Source organism: Cygnus olor (assembly GCF_009769625.2).
Source record: "Cygnus olor isolate bCygOlo1 chromosome W unlocalized genomic scaffold, bCygOlo1.pri.v2 SUPER_W4, whole genome shotgun sequence".
Taxonomy (NCBI): Eukaryota; Metazoa; Chordata; class Aves; order Anseriformes; family Anatidae; genus Cygnus; species Cygnus olor.
Window position 1 is genome coordinate 677,314 of NW_024429075.1, and position 12,318 is coordinate 689,631.

General features: G+C 44.1%; 1 protein-coding gene across 2 annotated transcripts in view; it reads left to right on the plus strand.

The window, feature by feature from the left end:
- Nucleotides 1-12,318, plus strand: part of LOC121062963 (protein mono-ADP-ribosyltransferase PARP8-like) — a 149,552-nt gene that overhangs the window by 82,963 nt on the left and 54,271 nt on the right. For both annotated transcript variants that reach the window (XM_040543264.1, XM_040543263.1), the window contains exons 13-14: nucleotides 7,068-7,121; nucleotides 7,224-7,319. In XM_040543264.1, the coding sequence (XP_040399198.1) occupies nucleotides 7,068-7,121; nucleotides 7,224-7,319 (150 nt within the window). The remainder of the gene's footprint in view (nucleotides 1-7,067; nucleotides 7,122-7,223; nucleotides 7,320-12,318) is intronic.

The window sequence follows — 12,318 nt, forward strand, 5'->3', positions numbered from 1 at the left end:
AACCGTTATGCGTGTTTGGGCCCTGCTTCCCAGGATGTGGCCGAACATCGCTCGTTGATGGGAAGTAGAGAATAACTTTTTTTTTCCCTTTCTCTCTGTGCTTCCGCACGGCCTTTTTTTTTTTCTTTCCCTTTTCCCTTTAATTAAATCATCCTTATCTCAACCCTTGAGCTCTTTGTGTCGTATTTTCTCCCCCTTCCTCTTTGAGAGAGCGGCTATGGTGGAACTCGTCTGCCAATCCGAGTAAAACCACCACAACTTGATGCAGTGCCAGTATTGTTCAGCAGTAGACAAAACATTGGTGTGATACCAGTGCTGTTCTAGCTACAAATGCAAGCACAGCACTATATGGGCTGCTGCAGGGAAAGTTAACTTCATCCCAGACAGACCTAGTACAACTTCAGTCCTTATTCTATACCATTTGTGTCACACTCAGGTTCCACATACTTTAGTATACAAGTATTCTCATCACCACTATTCCCTGTCCCTTAACAGATATATAGGTATTTTCTTTTCATTCTGTGGGCCTCTCCCAAAATGTCCATAAGAACTGTTGATGATTTAGGCTTCATCTGCCAAAGTGGTCACTCAAGACAGGCGGGGTAGGATGTCTGGATGCCAGCACCAGCTTAGCTCGAGTCATTGCTGCAGTTGCCCAGATCCTTGCAAAATTAACCTGTTGTTGGTTCTGCACTGTTTTCCTACAACACATAACTTTATAGATTAGTTTTCTCCCAAGGTTAAATCTCCTTGAGGCACGCACCTGATATCCTCATCCTTTTGCATCACCCACCAGGTATACCCTGGTCCTTGGGCGAAGACAATCCCACGAATAGGTTTGCCTTTTCCTGAGGCAGGAGCAACCCACACTGCCTTCCCCAGCCACTTCCCTACATGCACTACAGGGACTTTAGCTTCTCCCACAGTGTGTAGGGGTTTTGTGTCAGCAGGACCAGGATGGTTGTCAGACCCTCTGGTGTTAACTAGCCAAGTAGCTTCTGGTAGATTTATGCCCCAGTGTTTCCATGCAACATGGTCTTCAACAGTCCATTGTACCTCTCAGCCTTTCCAGAGGTTTGTGGGTGATAGGGGATACACCCACTCAGTGCCATTCCTCTTGGCCCAGGAGGTGACAAGGTTATTTCGGAAGTGACTCCCATTGTCGTACTCAATTTTCTTTGGGGTACCATGATGCCATGGAACTTGCCTTTCCAGGCCCCAGATGGTGTTTCAGGCAGTGGCATGGTTTACTGGATATGTTTCCAGCCACCCAATAGTTGCTTCTACTGTGGTGAGTGTTTAATGCTTTCTTTGGCGGGTCTGTGGTAGTGGTCCAATATAGCCAATTTGCCAGGCCTCACCATATCGAAATCTTAGCCACCGCCCCCTATTCCAGGGAGACTTTACCCTCATGGCTCGCTTGATCACAGCACAGGTTTCACACTCGTGAGTGACCTGTGTGATGGCCTCAATGGTCAGGTCCATGCCTTCATCACGAGGCCATCTGTATATGGTATCTTTAGGACTAGAGGGAATGGCCTCAAGTTGTGCCAGCGGAGGTTCAGGTTGGAAATTTCTTCTCAGAAAGAGTAGTCAGCCACTGGAACAGGTTGCCTACGGAGGTGGTGGAGTCACCATCCCTGGGGGTGTTTAAGGAAAGGTTGGATGTGGTGCTTAGGAACATGGTTTAGTGGGTGATGGTGGTGTTAGGCGGATGGTTGGACCAGACGATCTTGGAGGTCTTTTCCAACCTTAATGATTCTATGGTTCTATGATCTCTCCCCATATATCATGATGTTTCCACTGAGCTACAGACAGCTCACTCTTACCTTCCCATTCCAGGTCCACCTGAGCCACTTCAGTTTTTGAAGTTGGGTCCACCTCTCCATTATTCTGATGTCCCTTGGTGGCATGATTCTTGAGCATGTGAGCATCTACATGCCATACTTTTACATCAATGTTTTCCACTTGGGTATCAATGTCTTGCCACAGTGCAGTGGCCCAGATAGGTTTACATCTTTGCTGTCAGTTGCTCTGCTTCCATTTCTGTAGTCACCTCCACATGGCACTTGCCACCATCCATGAGTCAGTATAAAGATAGAGTACTTGTCACTTTTCTCTTTCATCAATATTTAGGGCCAGCTGGATTGCTTTCACCTCTTCAAACTGACTCGACTCGCCTTCTCCTTCAGTGGCTTCCATGACTTGTTCTGTGGGACGCCACGTAACAGCTTTCCAGTTTCGATGGTTTCCTACAACACGACAGGATCCCTCAGTGAACAAAACATAACGCTTTCCATCTTCTGATAATTCATTATGTGGTGGTGCCTCTTGGGCACGAGTTACCTCCTCAGGTGATACTCCAAAATCTCTGCCTTCTGGCCAGTCCATAATCTCTTCCAGAATTCCTGGGTGGCTGGATAGGGTGGTTTTACTCAGCTGAGCTCCACCACAAGCGCTCTCTCACTCCCTTCAAAGGGAAAGGGGGAGAAAATACAATGGAAAGGGCTCAAGGGTTGAGATAAGGACAGGGAGAACACTCAACAATTATCGTCACCGGCAAAACAGACTCAGCATAGGGAGATTAGAGACATTTATTGCCTATTACTAACAAGCTATAGCAGTGAGAAACAACAACAACAACAAACAAAAACAAAGTAAAAACACCTTCCCCACATCCACCCTCTCATACGTCCTACCCCCTGAGTGGCGCAGGGGAACAGGGGAATGGGGGTTGCGGTCAGTCTACAGCACTTCGTCTCTGCTGCTCCTTCACGATCACTCCCTTCCCCTGCTCCAACGTGGGGTCCCTTCCATGGGATACAGTCCTTCCTGAACTGGTCCCATGTAGGCTTCCCACAGGCAGTAGCTCTTCAAGAACTGCTCCAGATATGGGTCCGTACCACAGGGTCCATCTTTCAGGAGCAAACTGCTCCAACCTGGGTCCCCCACGGGCAGCAGATCTTGCCAGGTCACCTGCTCCTGCGTGGTCTCTTCTCCATGGGCTACAGGTCCCACCCGGAACCTGCTCCTGTAGGGGTTCTCCACAGGCTGCAGCCTCCTTCAGGTCAGATCCACCGTGGGCTCCTCCACGAGCTGCAGCATGGAGATTTTCTCTGCCGTGTTATACCTTGGGCTGCCAGGAGACAGCATGCTCCACCATGGTCCTCTCCACAGGCCACAAGGGAACTTCTGCTCCGGTGCCTGGAGCACCTCCTCCCATCCTTCTTCACCGACCTTGGTCTCTGCTGGGCTGTTTCTCACTCCTCACTCTCCCAGCTGCTGTTGTGCAGCAGTTTTTTCCCCTTCTTAAATATGCTCTCACAGAGGTGCACACATCATCGCTTATTCTCTTGGCTCTTGCCAGCAACGGGTCCCTTTGGAGCTGGCTGAAACTGGCTTTTATCTGACATGGGGTAGGTTCTGTATTATTCTCACAGATGCCACCCCTGAAAATCCCTGCTCCCAAAATCTTGCCACATAAACCCAGCATACTAGGTTTCCCCATTTGCGCGTGATTAATGCTACCCACTTACTTCACGTAGCGTCGGTTGCATGATGTGTAGTGGGGATTCTCCCTTTGAACATCCAATTTAGCACAGGTAGTCATGGTGCCAAGAGGAGCTGTGCTTCTACACCAACAAATTCTGAAGTGGCTTGAACCCCCTCATATGCTGTTAGTATTTCATTTTCAGTCGGGGTGTAATTGGCTTCTGATCCTCGATAGCCGCTGCTCCAGAACCCCAGAGGTCGACCTCGAGTTTCTCCTGGGGTTTTCTGCCAGAGGGTCCAGGTGAGGCCATGCTCCCCGGCTGCAGTATAAAGCACATTTTGCACAACTGGTCCTGCAGGGACAGGCCCAAGGGCCACCGCACAAGCTTTTTCCTGTTTAATTAGCTCAAAGGCTTGTTGTTCCGCTGTACCCCACTCGAAATAGTTCCTCTTTTGAGTCACTTGATATAGAGGACTCACAAGCTGAGTATAGCCTGGAACACACATTCACCAGAATCCCACGAGGCCTAGGAAATCTTGTGTTTCTTGTTTGCTAGTTGGTGGAGGCAGCTGTTATTTTGTTGATCACATCCATAGGAATCTGACGACACCCACCTTACCATTTTATTCCTAAAAACTGGATCTCCTGTGCAAGTCCTTTGACTTTATTTTGGTTTATGGCAAAACCTGCTTTCAAAAAGATTTTGACTATTTTCTTCCCTTTCTCAAAACCTTCTGCTGTGTCACCCCACACAATGTTGTCATCAATGTACTGCAGGTGTTCAGGAGCTTCCCCCTGTTCTGGTGCAGTCTGGATTAGTCCATGGCAAATGGTAGGGCTGTGTTTCCACCCCTGGGGCAGTCAATTCCAGCTGTACTGGATGCCTCTTAAAATGAAAGCAAACTGTGGTCTGCACGCTGTTGCCAAATGGATGGAGAAAAATGCGTTAGCAATATCAATTGTGGCATACCACTTAGCTGCCTTTGACTCCAGTTCGTATTGGAGGTCTAGCATGTCCAACACGGCGGCACTCAGCAGTGGTGTGACTTCATTCAGGCCACGATAGTCCACCATTAGCCTCCACTCTCCATTAGACTTTCACACTGGCTATATGTGACTATTAAAGGTTTCTGTTTCTGCCTCTTTAAAGATGGCTTTTATACTTCAGAGGAAAAAGTGGGTCTGCAGTCTTTTAAGGCATTGGTCTGTTTTCTCTGTTAGATCTGGGGAGAAGCACTTAGGAGAAAATTCTCTACACTCATGGAATCATAGAATCATAGAATATCCCGAGTTGGAAGGGACCCATAAGGATCATCAAGTCCAACTCCTGGCACCACACAGGTCTACCCAGAAATTCAGACCATATGACTAAGAGCACAGTCCAAACACTTCTTAAACTCTGACAGTCTTGGTGCCGTGACTACGTCCTTGGGGAGCCTGTTCCAGTGCACAACAACCCTCTCGGTGAAGAACCTTTTCCTGATATCCAGCCTGAACCTCCCCTGTTGCAGCATGACACCATTCCCTCGGGTCCTATCGCTGGTCACTAAAGAGAATAGATCGGTGCCTGCCCCTCCACTACCCCTCGTGAGAAAGCTGTAGACCGCGATGAGGTCTCCCCTCAGCCTCCTCTTCTCCAGGCTGAACAGGCCAAGTGATCTCAGCCGCTCCTTGTGCGTCTTCCCCTCTAGGCCCTTCACCATCTTCGTAGCCCTTCTCTGGACAATCTCCAATAGCTTCACATCCTTTTTGTACTCTGGTGCCTAGAACTGCACACAGTACTTGAGGTGAGGCCACACCAGTGCAGAGTAGAGCGGGACAATCACTTCCCTTGACCGACTAGCAATGCCGTGCTTGATGCACCCCAGGATACGGTTGGCCCTCCTGGCTGCCAGGGCACACTGCTGGCTCATATTCAACTTGCTGTCAACCACAACCCCCAGATCCCTCTCTGCGGGGCTGATCTCCAGCGTCTCATCGCCCAGTCTGTACGTATAGCCAGGGTTGCCCCTTCCCAGGTGCAGGACCCGGCACTTGCTCTTGTTAAACTTCATGTGGTTGGTGATCACCCAGCTCTCCAGTCTGTCCAGATCTCTCACTCCCTTTGCCTGATGGTAATTTGATATTCTCAGCCTGCAAAAGCTACGATCCTTGCTTGAAAAGTCATATGTATATTCAAAATAGTGCATTCTGAACAATGAAATTGCATTGAGTTTGTTATGTCTCATGGTAAATTATTTTAATAAGCTGTGAACTATACTCATCAAATTTAAAAGCAGTGATGTACTATCCTAAAATCATTTATATGCATCCTATGTTGTATAGTCCTGCAGTGTGCACAACAAAATTAATTTCAGGTGAGCCAATGTTTTTTTTTGCCTGTTGCAGTTTAGATATTCCTTTTTTTTTAACAGAATCAGCAAAGAATGTCTACTCAGCAGTCTTTTCCCTCTTGAAGTTAATAGGAAAATCTCATTGATTTTGATAATATAATGAAGAGTTGACTAAGTGGTTTCATTATTGATGTTATCAGCTGATATGGAAGAAATACAAGCCTTGCTAAACAGTCTATGAAAACTACTAGCAATTTTATTACTATAATTCATTTACTTTGAGAGAAAATCATCACATACATGGTCAGGTTCATTTTCCCTGATGTCAGTGGAAGGGCATCAGGAGTCCATTTCACATTTTAAATGCAGGCACCAGATATATGGTTAATCTGGTTGCCTAACTCCAAGTTGAAGTCAGTGTAATGTGGAAGCGATGAATCAGGACCCTAACTTCTCTTTAGTTCTTAGCTAGAATATTTGAATGTCATATATGAATACAATTAGCAAGATTATTTCCCAGGAGAAAAAAAAAAAAGTGAAAAGTTTCCCAAATAAGCATCTAGAGAAATGAAAGGAAATAAGCCTATAAACAAAATAAAATAATAATAAAAAAGCTGTAAATAGAGCTGATCTGACTCTTACTCAGAACAAGGGCTGATTAAAATAGATGTCAGCCTAGAGGGAGTTCTGCATCTTACTGACTCCTTGAACAAAAGTACCTTCTAATTTATGCTGTTATACCTTGAAAGAAAAAGGCAGAAGGAAACTGAGTGGGATCTGAGCACAGAGATCTGTTAGCATGGTGCAGATCTTAGTAAATATACAGATCTTAGTAAATATAAAAGAAAAAGATTTTCAACACTTCTGTGAATTACATTAGTTATTCAAGCCTAAGCATATAGCCCATATTTAGATAGACAATACACAGTAAAAAGTTAAAGAAAATTGCCAAATGCAAGTTCATTAAAATGGAGTGAAGGCATGGGTATTTCCATTTGAGACTAAAGTTTTGGGGATGCTGACATACAAAACCTCATCAGATTTAAGAAATGTTAAAAATCCACCCCACATTCAGCAAACAAGTAAAATGATTAGGTAATAATTGGTTTATGCAAATGGGACATATTTTAGATGCAAATGTTGTTTAATTAGCATATTTGCATACAAAAATACAAATGTCTTATCATTTCCTTATCATTAGTCTACCAGCACTGAAGTTGCCTGAACTTTTTTCCTTGCAGCAAAATTATGGTGCAAAATTCATTCCGGTACGAGACCGTGGCTTTCTTGTGCAGGTAGGATGTTGTATCTTACCCATTTTGAAACACTCTGGAGCATGAGCTGACTGTTAATTATTTTTAAGAAGATGTTGTTATTCTCATTTTCATTGTTCTCAGACTATTGAATTTGCTGAGCAGCGGATACCAGTATTGAATGAATACTGTGTAGTCTGTGATGAACCCCATGTGTTCCAGAATGGCCCTATGCTGAGGGTAAGTTGTATGCTTGCTGGGATGAACAATGCATTTTCTAATGCTTTAAATAACAATGGACCATACAAAGCTGTTACAGAACTATTGAGTTACTTTGGATCTGTTTCATCCTAATGTTCTTTTAAGATGCAAAAATGTACTGCATATTAAAAAAAAAAAGTACTGCATTTTAAATAGATTTTACTGAATTTGAAAAAAAATGTATCATAAGCAAGGGAAGTGAAAAGCAAACCTGTATAATAATCATATAAATTTAAAGGAGGAATGTATTTCACTGAACACTATTGTGCTAGAGTATTCATAACCAGATAAGCTAGAGCAAGTGCATTGGAGTGTTTTCACAATCCTCTGGCACCCTCCTAAAAGCTCAGGGTAACCTCAGTCCTTGAGCTCCTATCAAGCCATTCATATATACTGGTGATAATGCTACAAGGTCTTGAAGTGTTTCTGGCGCTCTTTTGCTCATGGGCAGCTGGAATGAACCATCCTCCATAATGTCATAAAAAAGCCATTAGAAAGAGATGTTCTGCGAAGTGTCTGATCTAGCAGTGACCTAGGCCAGGGGCACTGTGGTGGTTCAGTATGCTCAAGGTCTGGCCTGTTACACAGCTCTTCCTTCCTTTCAGTCCTGTATAACTGAGAACCAGGAATTTTGCATGCTAAACATTGCACCCTCTCATGCTGTTGGGGAATGCACACAGTGAAAAAGAATAAAATTGGTCCTGAAAGATACACTTTGCCTGGAACTACTGGACCAGTGCAGCTTTGTAAAAGAGTATATAGGAGAATAAAATTTCTTACTTTTAAGACTGACTTTGCAGTTCAGAATCCTTCTTCTTTCACCTATCCTGAGTTCTATGGAAACCTGTGTAACCTAAAAAGACTAAAGCCATGGAAAACTTTGTTTAATATCAGTGTATGAATAGTCTAACACCTCATCTGCCAATTTTTTCACAGTGTGGTCAGTGACTACACGTGAGTTGAAGCAGGCATCATCTATGATAGCCCTATGGAACTAAATTTAGGAAGGTTATTGCTTACACAGTAGCAGAAGTCATGTCAGAGTCATCCCCTGTGACATTCAGTGGCACCATGGTCGGGCATTCTGACTGCAGGCAGGGTATGCAAATAAGCTGCTAATAGGATTTGCAAAAGCATTTAGATATTCGATTAATACTGATTTAAGACATAGTTAAACCTTTTGAAAATCCTGTCAGGTGTTTATTTGCATCTTCATGCTCGTATCTGCCTTTTAAAAACGTGTTTCTGCCAGATCTATCAGAAGCCAAACCCAGATTAGAAGCCTATGGAAAAGATACCAGTTCCTTGTTTTTTGTATTTGAATGCACTACTATGCATGCTACCTGTGACAGGATGAGATATATGAGTTATATGATGAGTCATATGGAAAGTTTGGATAATATAATTATTTAAATTACCAGGTTTTATCTGTTGTCCATAGGACAAAGCAAACAGCAGGATTTCTTCCTGTTAACATGATGAACTATTAAAAAGAAACAGAATGGAAAGTCGTCTGCTCTAAATTAAAAATAAAAATAAAAAATCTTGTTTTCCCAACTTACAGATCAAAATCCCTCAGAATGACTTTTCTCTTGGACATTTTCTCTCAGCATAATGAGAGATCATTTTTCGCCATCCATTTGAGAGTGTCAGTGCTTCAAAACAGAGAAAAGTGAAAATGTTTGCCATTAAACACATATTCCTATTGCCTTTGCAAGCAGCATAACCTAGCAAGCTTTGTAAAAATGAAAAGGTGTCCTTATATGTCCTTATATAACCCACAGAGAAGGAGATAGCAGGAGGAAATCTAGCATGGTCTATATATGCTTGAACAACTCAATAAACAATATAGAGCCATTAATGAGTTTGCAGTTCTGTAGTAGGTGAGAAAGAAAGGATCTTAGTTTGAATCTAACGTGAGTTTGCCAAAAGGTTTTAAGGAAATTTCTGCTTCATTCTTTTGAAAGCTTTGGTAGAGGCAGCTTAAAGTAGTCAACTCTAAGTTTCATTTGCATGCTTCAGCTACACATATGCATGTACATATATGTACTTCTGTGTGTATATCACAGAAACACAATATCATCTAGGTTGGAAGAGACCTCCAAGATCACTTAGTCCAACCTCTGACCTAACACTAACAAGTCCTCCACTAAACCACTAAACCATATCACTAAGCTCTACATCTAAACGTCTCTTAAAGACCTCCAGGGATGGTGACTCAACCACTTCCCTGGGCAGCCCATTCCAATGCCTACCAGCCCTTTCAGAAAAGAAGTTCTTCCTAATATCCAACTTAAACCTCCCCTGGCGCAACTTGAGCCCATTCCCCCTTGTCCTGTCTCCAGGCACGTGGGAGAATAGACCAACTCCCACCTCGCTACAGCCTCCTTTAAGGTACCTGTAGAGAGCGAAAAGGTCGCCCCTGAGCCTCCTCTTCTCCAGGCTAAACAATCCCAGCTCCCTCAGCTGCTCCTCATAAGACACATTCTCCAGACCCCTCACCAGCTTCGTTGCCCTTCTCTGGACTCGCTCGAGCACCTCGATGTCCTTCTTGTAGCGAGGGGCCCAAAACTGAACACAGGACTCGAGGTGCGGCCTCACCAGAGCCGAGTACAGGGGGACAATCACTTCCTTAGTCCTGCTGGCCACACTGCTTCTGATACAAGCCAGGATGCTGTTGGCCTTCTTGGCCACCTGAGCACACTGCTGGCTCATAGTCAGCCGACTATCAACCAATACTCCCAGGTCCTTCTCTGCCAGGCAGCTTTCTAACCACTCATCTCCCAGCCTGTAGCGCTGCTTGGGGTTGTTGTGCCCCAGGTGCAGGACCCGGCACTTGGCCTTGTTGAACTTCATACAGTTGGCCTCAGCCCATCGGTCCAGCCTATCCAGATCCTCCTGCAGAGCCTTCCTACCCTCGAGCAGATCGACACACGCACCTAACTTGGTGTCATCTGCAAACTTACTGAGGGTGCACTCGATCCCCTCATCCAGATCATCGATAAAGATATTGACGAGAACTGGCCCCAGCACTGAGCCCTGGGGGACTCCACTAGTGACCGGCCTCCAACTGGATTTAACTCCATTCACCACGACTCTTTGGACCTGGCCATCCAGCCAGTTTTTAACCGAACGAAGCGTATGCCAGTCCAAGCCATGAGCAGCCAGTTTCTTGAGGAGAATGCTGTGGGAAATGGTGTCAAAAGCCTTACTGAAATCAAGGTAGACCACATCCACAGCCTTTCCCTCATCCACTACGTGCATCACTTTGTCATAGGAGGTCAGGTTCATCAAGCAGGACCTGCCTTTCATAAACCTATGCTGACTGGGCCTGATCGCCTGGTTGCCCTGCAAGTACCGCGTGATGACACTCAAGATAATCTGCTCCATGGGCTTCCCTGGCACTGAGGTCAAACTAACAAGCCTATAGTTTCCCGGGTCTACCTTCTGGCCCCTCTTGTAGATGGGCGTCACATTTGCTAGCCGCCGGTCAACTGGGACCTCCCCTGATAGCCAGGACTGCTGATAAATGATGGAAAGCGGCTTGGCCAGCTCTTCCACCAGTTCTCTCAGTACCCTCGGGTGGATCCCATTCGGCCCCATCGACTTGCGTACATCCAAGTGCTGTAGCAGGTTGCCAACTATTTCCTCGTGGATTATGAGGGCCACATTCTGCTCCCCATCCCCTTCCACCAGCTCAGGGGACTGGGTATCCAGAGAACAACTGGTCTTGCTGCTAAAACTGAGGCACAGAAGGCATTAAGCACCTCAGCCTTTTCCTCGTCTCTTGTCACTAAGTTTCCCCTTGCATCCAGTAAAGGATGGAGACTCTCCTTAGTCCTCCTTTTCATGTTAATGTATTTATAAAAACATTTTCTTTTATCTTTTTTATATATATGTACGTGTGTGTATATATATAATGTATATAAAAGTAATAAAGAATGACCCAATTGAAAGAGCACTTTACATTTAATACTGATGTAACAGCAGATCTCAGAAATATGGTATTTTATTAAGCAGAATGCAGGGGGCTGTCATTTAAGATAAGACTACAAGGGATCTAGCCTTATGCCACTTAACAGATCTCATATGTAGTATCTCTAGCCTTCATAAATATCTAGAGTGCTCATGGTTTTGATACAGTAACTTCATCAGCTGTCATAATGATAAGAACCTTGCTACTGTCTGTTTTTATTTTTAGATTTTGTGTCCTGAACCCATTTTCTACAGGTACCCACGTCTCAAAGCCATTAATTAGTTAGGCTCTATCTATAGTTGGTTGTATTACAAAAGATGCCACTGACTACGTAGCTCTGGATGGTTCATCATTCTCTTCCTTTAAAGAATAGTTCCTCTACACAGATGCACATGGGGTCATGTCCTTAATGATGATTTTCCCTTCTACCACTTGGACCTTTTTTCAATGACAAAGGTGGCATATGAATTTATAAAAGCATAGCAAAGTTATTGCTTGAGAAGTTCTTTTGAAATGTATTTAGGCTTAATTTTCTGGCATTTAACGGAGTTTTTATGCAGTTGCAAAGAAGCCATACTCATTGATGCCAGAATTTGATTCCACAGTCCTCCAGTGTGTCAACCTGGCACCTTTCCTGAACTGTAGTGTAGTTTAATTGCCTTGAAATTCAGTTTAAAAATTTAAGAATTGCCATCACACAAAAAATATATATATTTTTAATACTTTTCTTGATACTTAAAACTCCCATACCTTGGTGTAATTTTTTGTGCTGGTTATTAATGGCTTGAACAATTCTGATGTCAGCCTCAGGACAGCTGAAGATACCAAGCGAAGCTGTGAGATAAAGTTTTTCCTTTCTGCAGATTTGCTTTACAGCCTATGTTTTTATCTTGGTTATACAATATCTTTCAATCAGTCTCTCTCAGTGCAAGCTTTCTTCTGAGGATTGTGACTCTTTCCTAGATAACATTTTGGGGGTGGTGGTCTGTTTTTAATATCTAT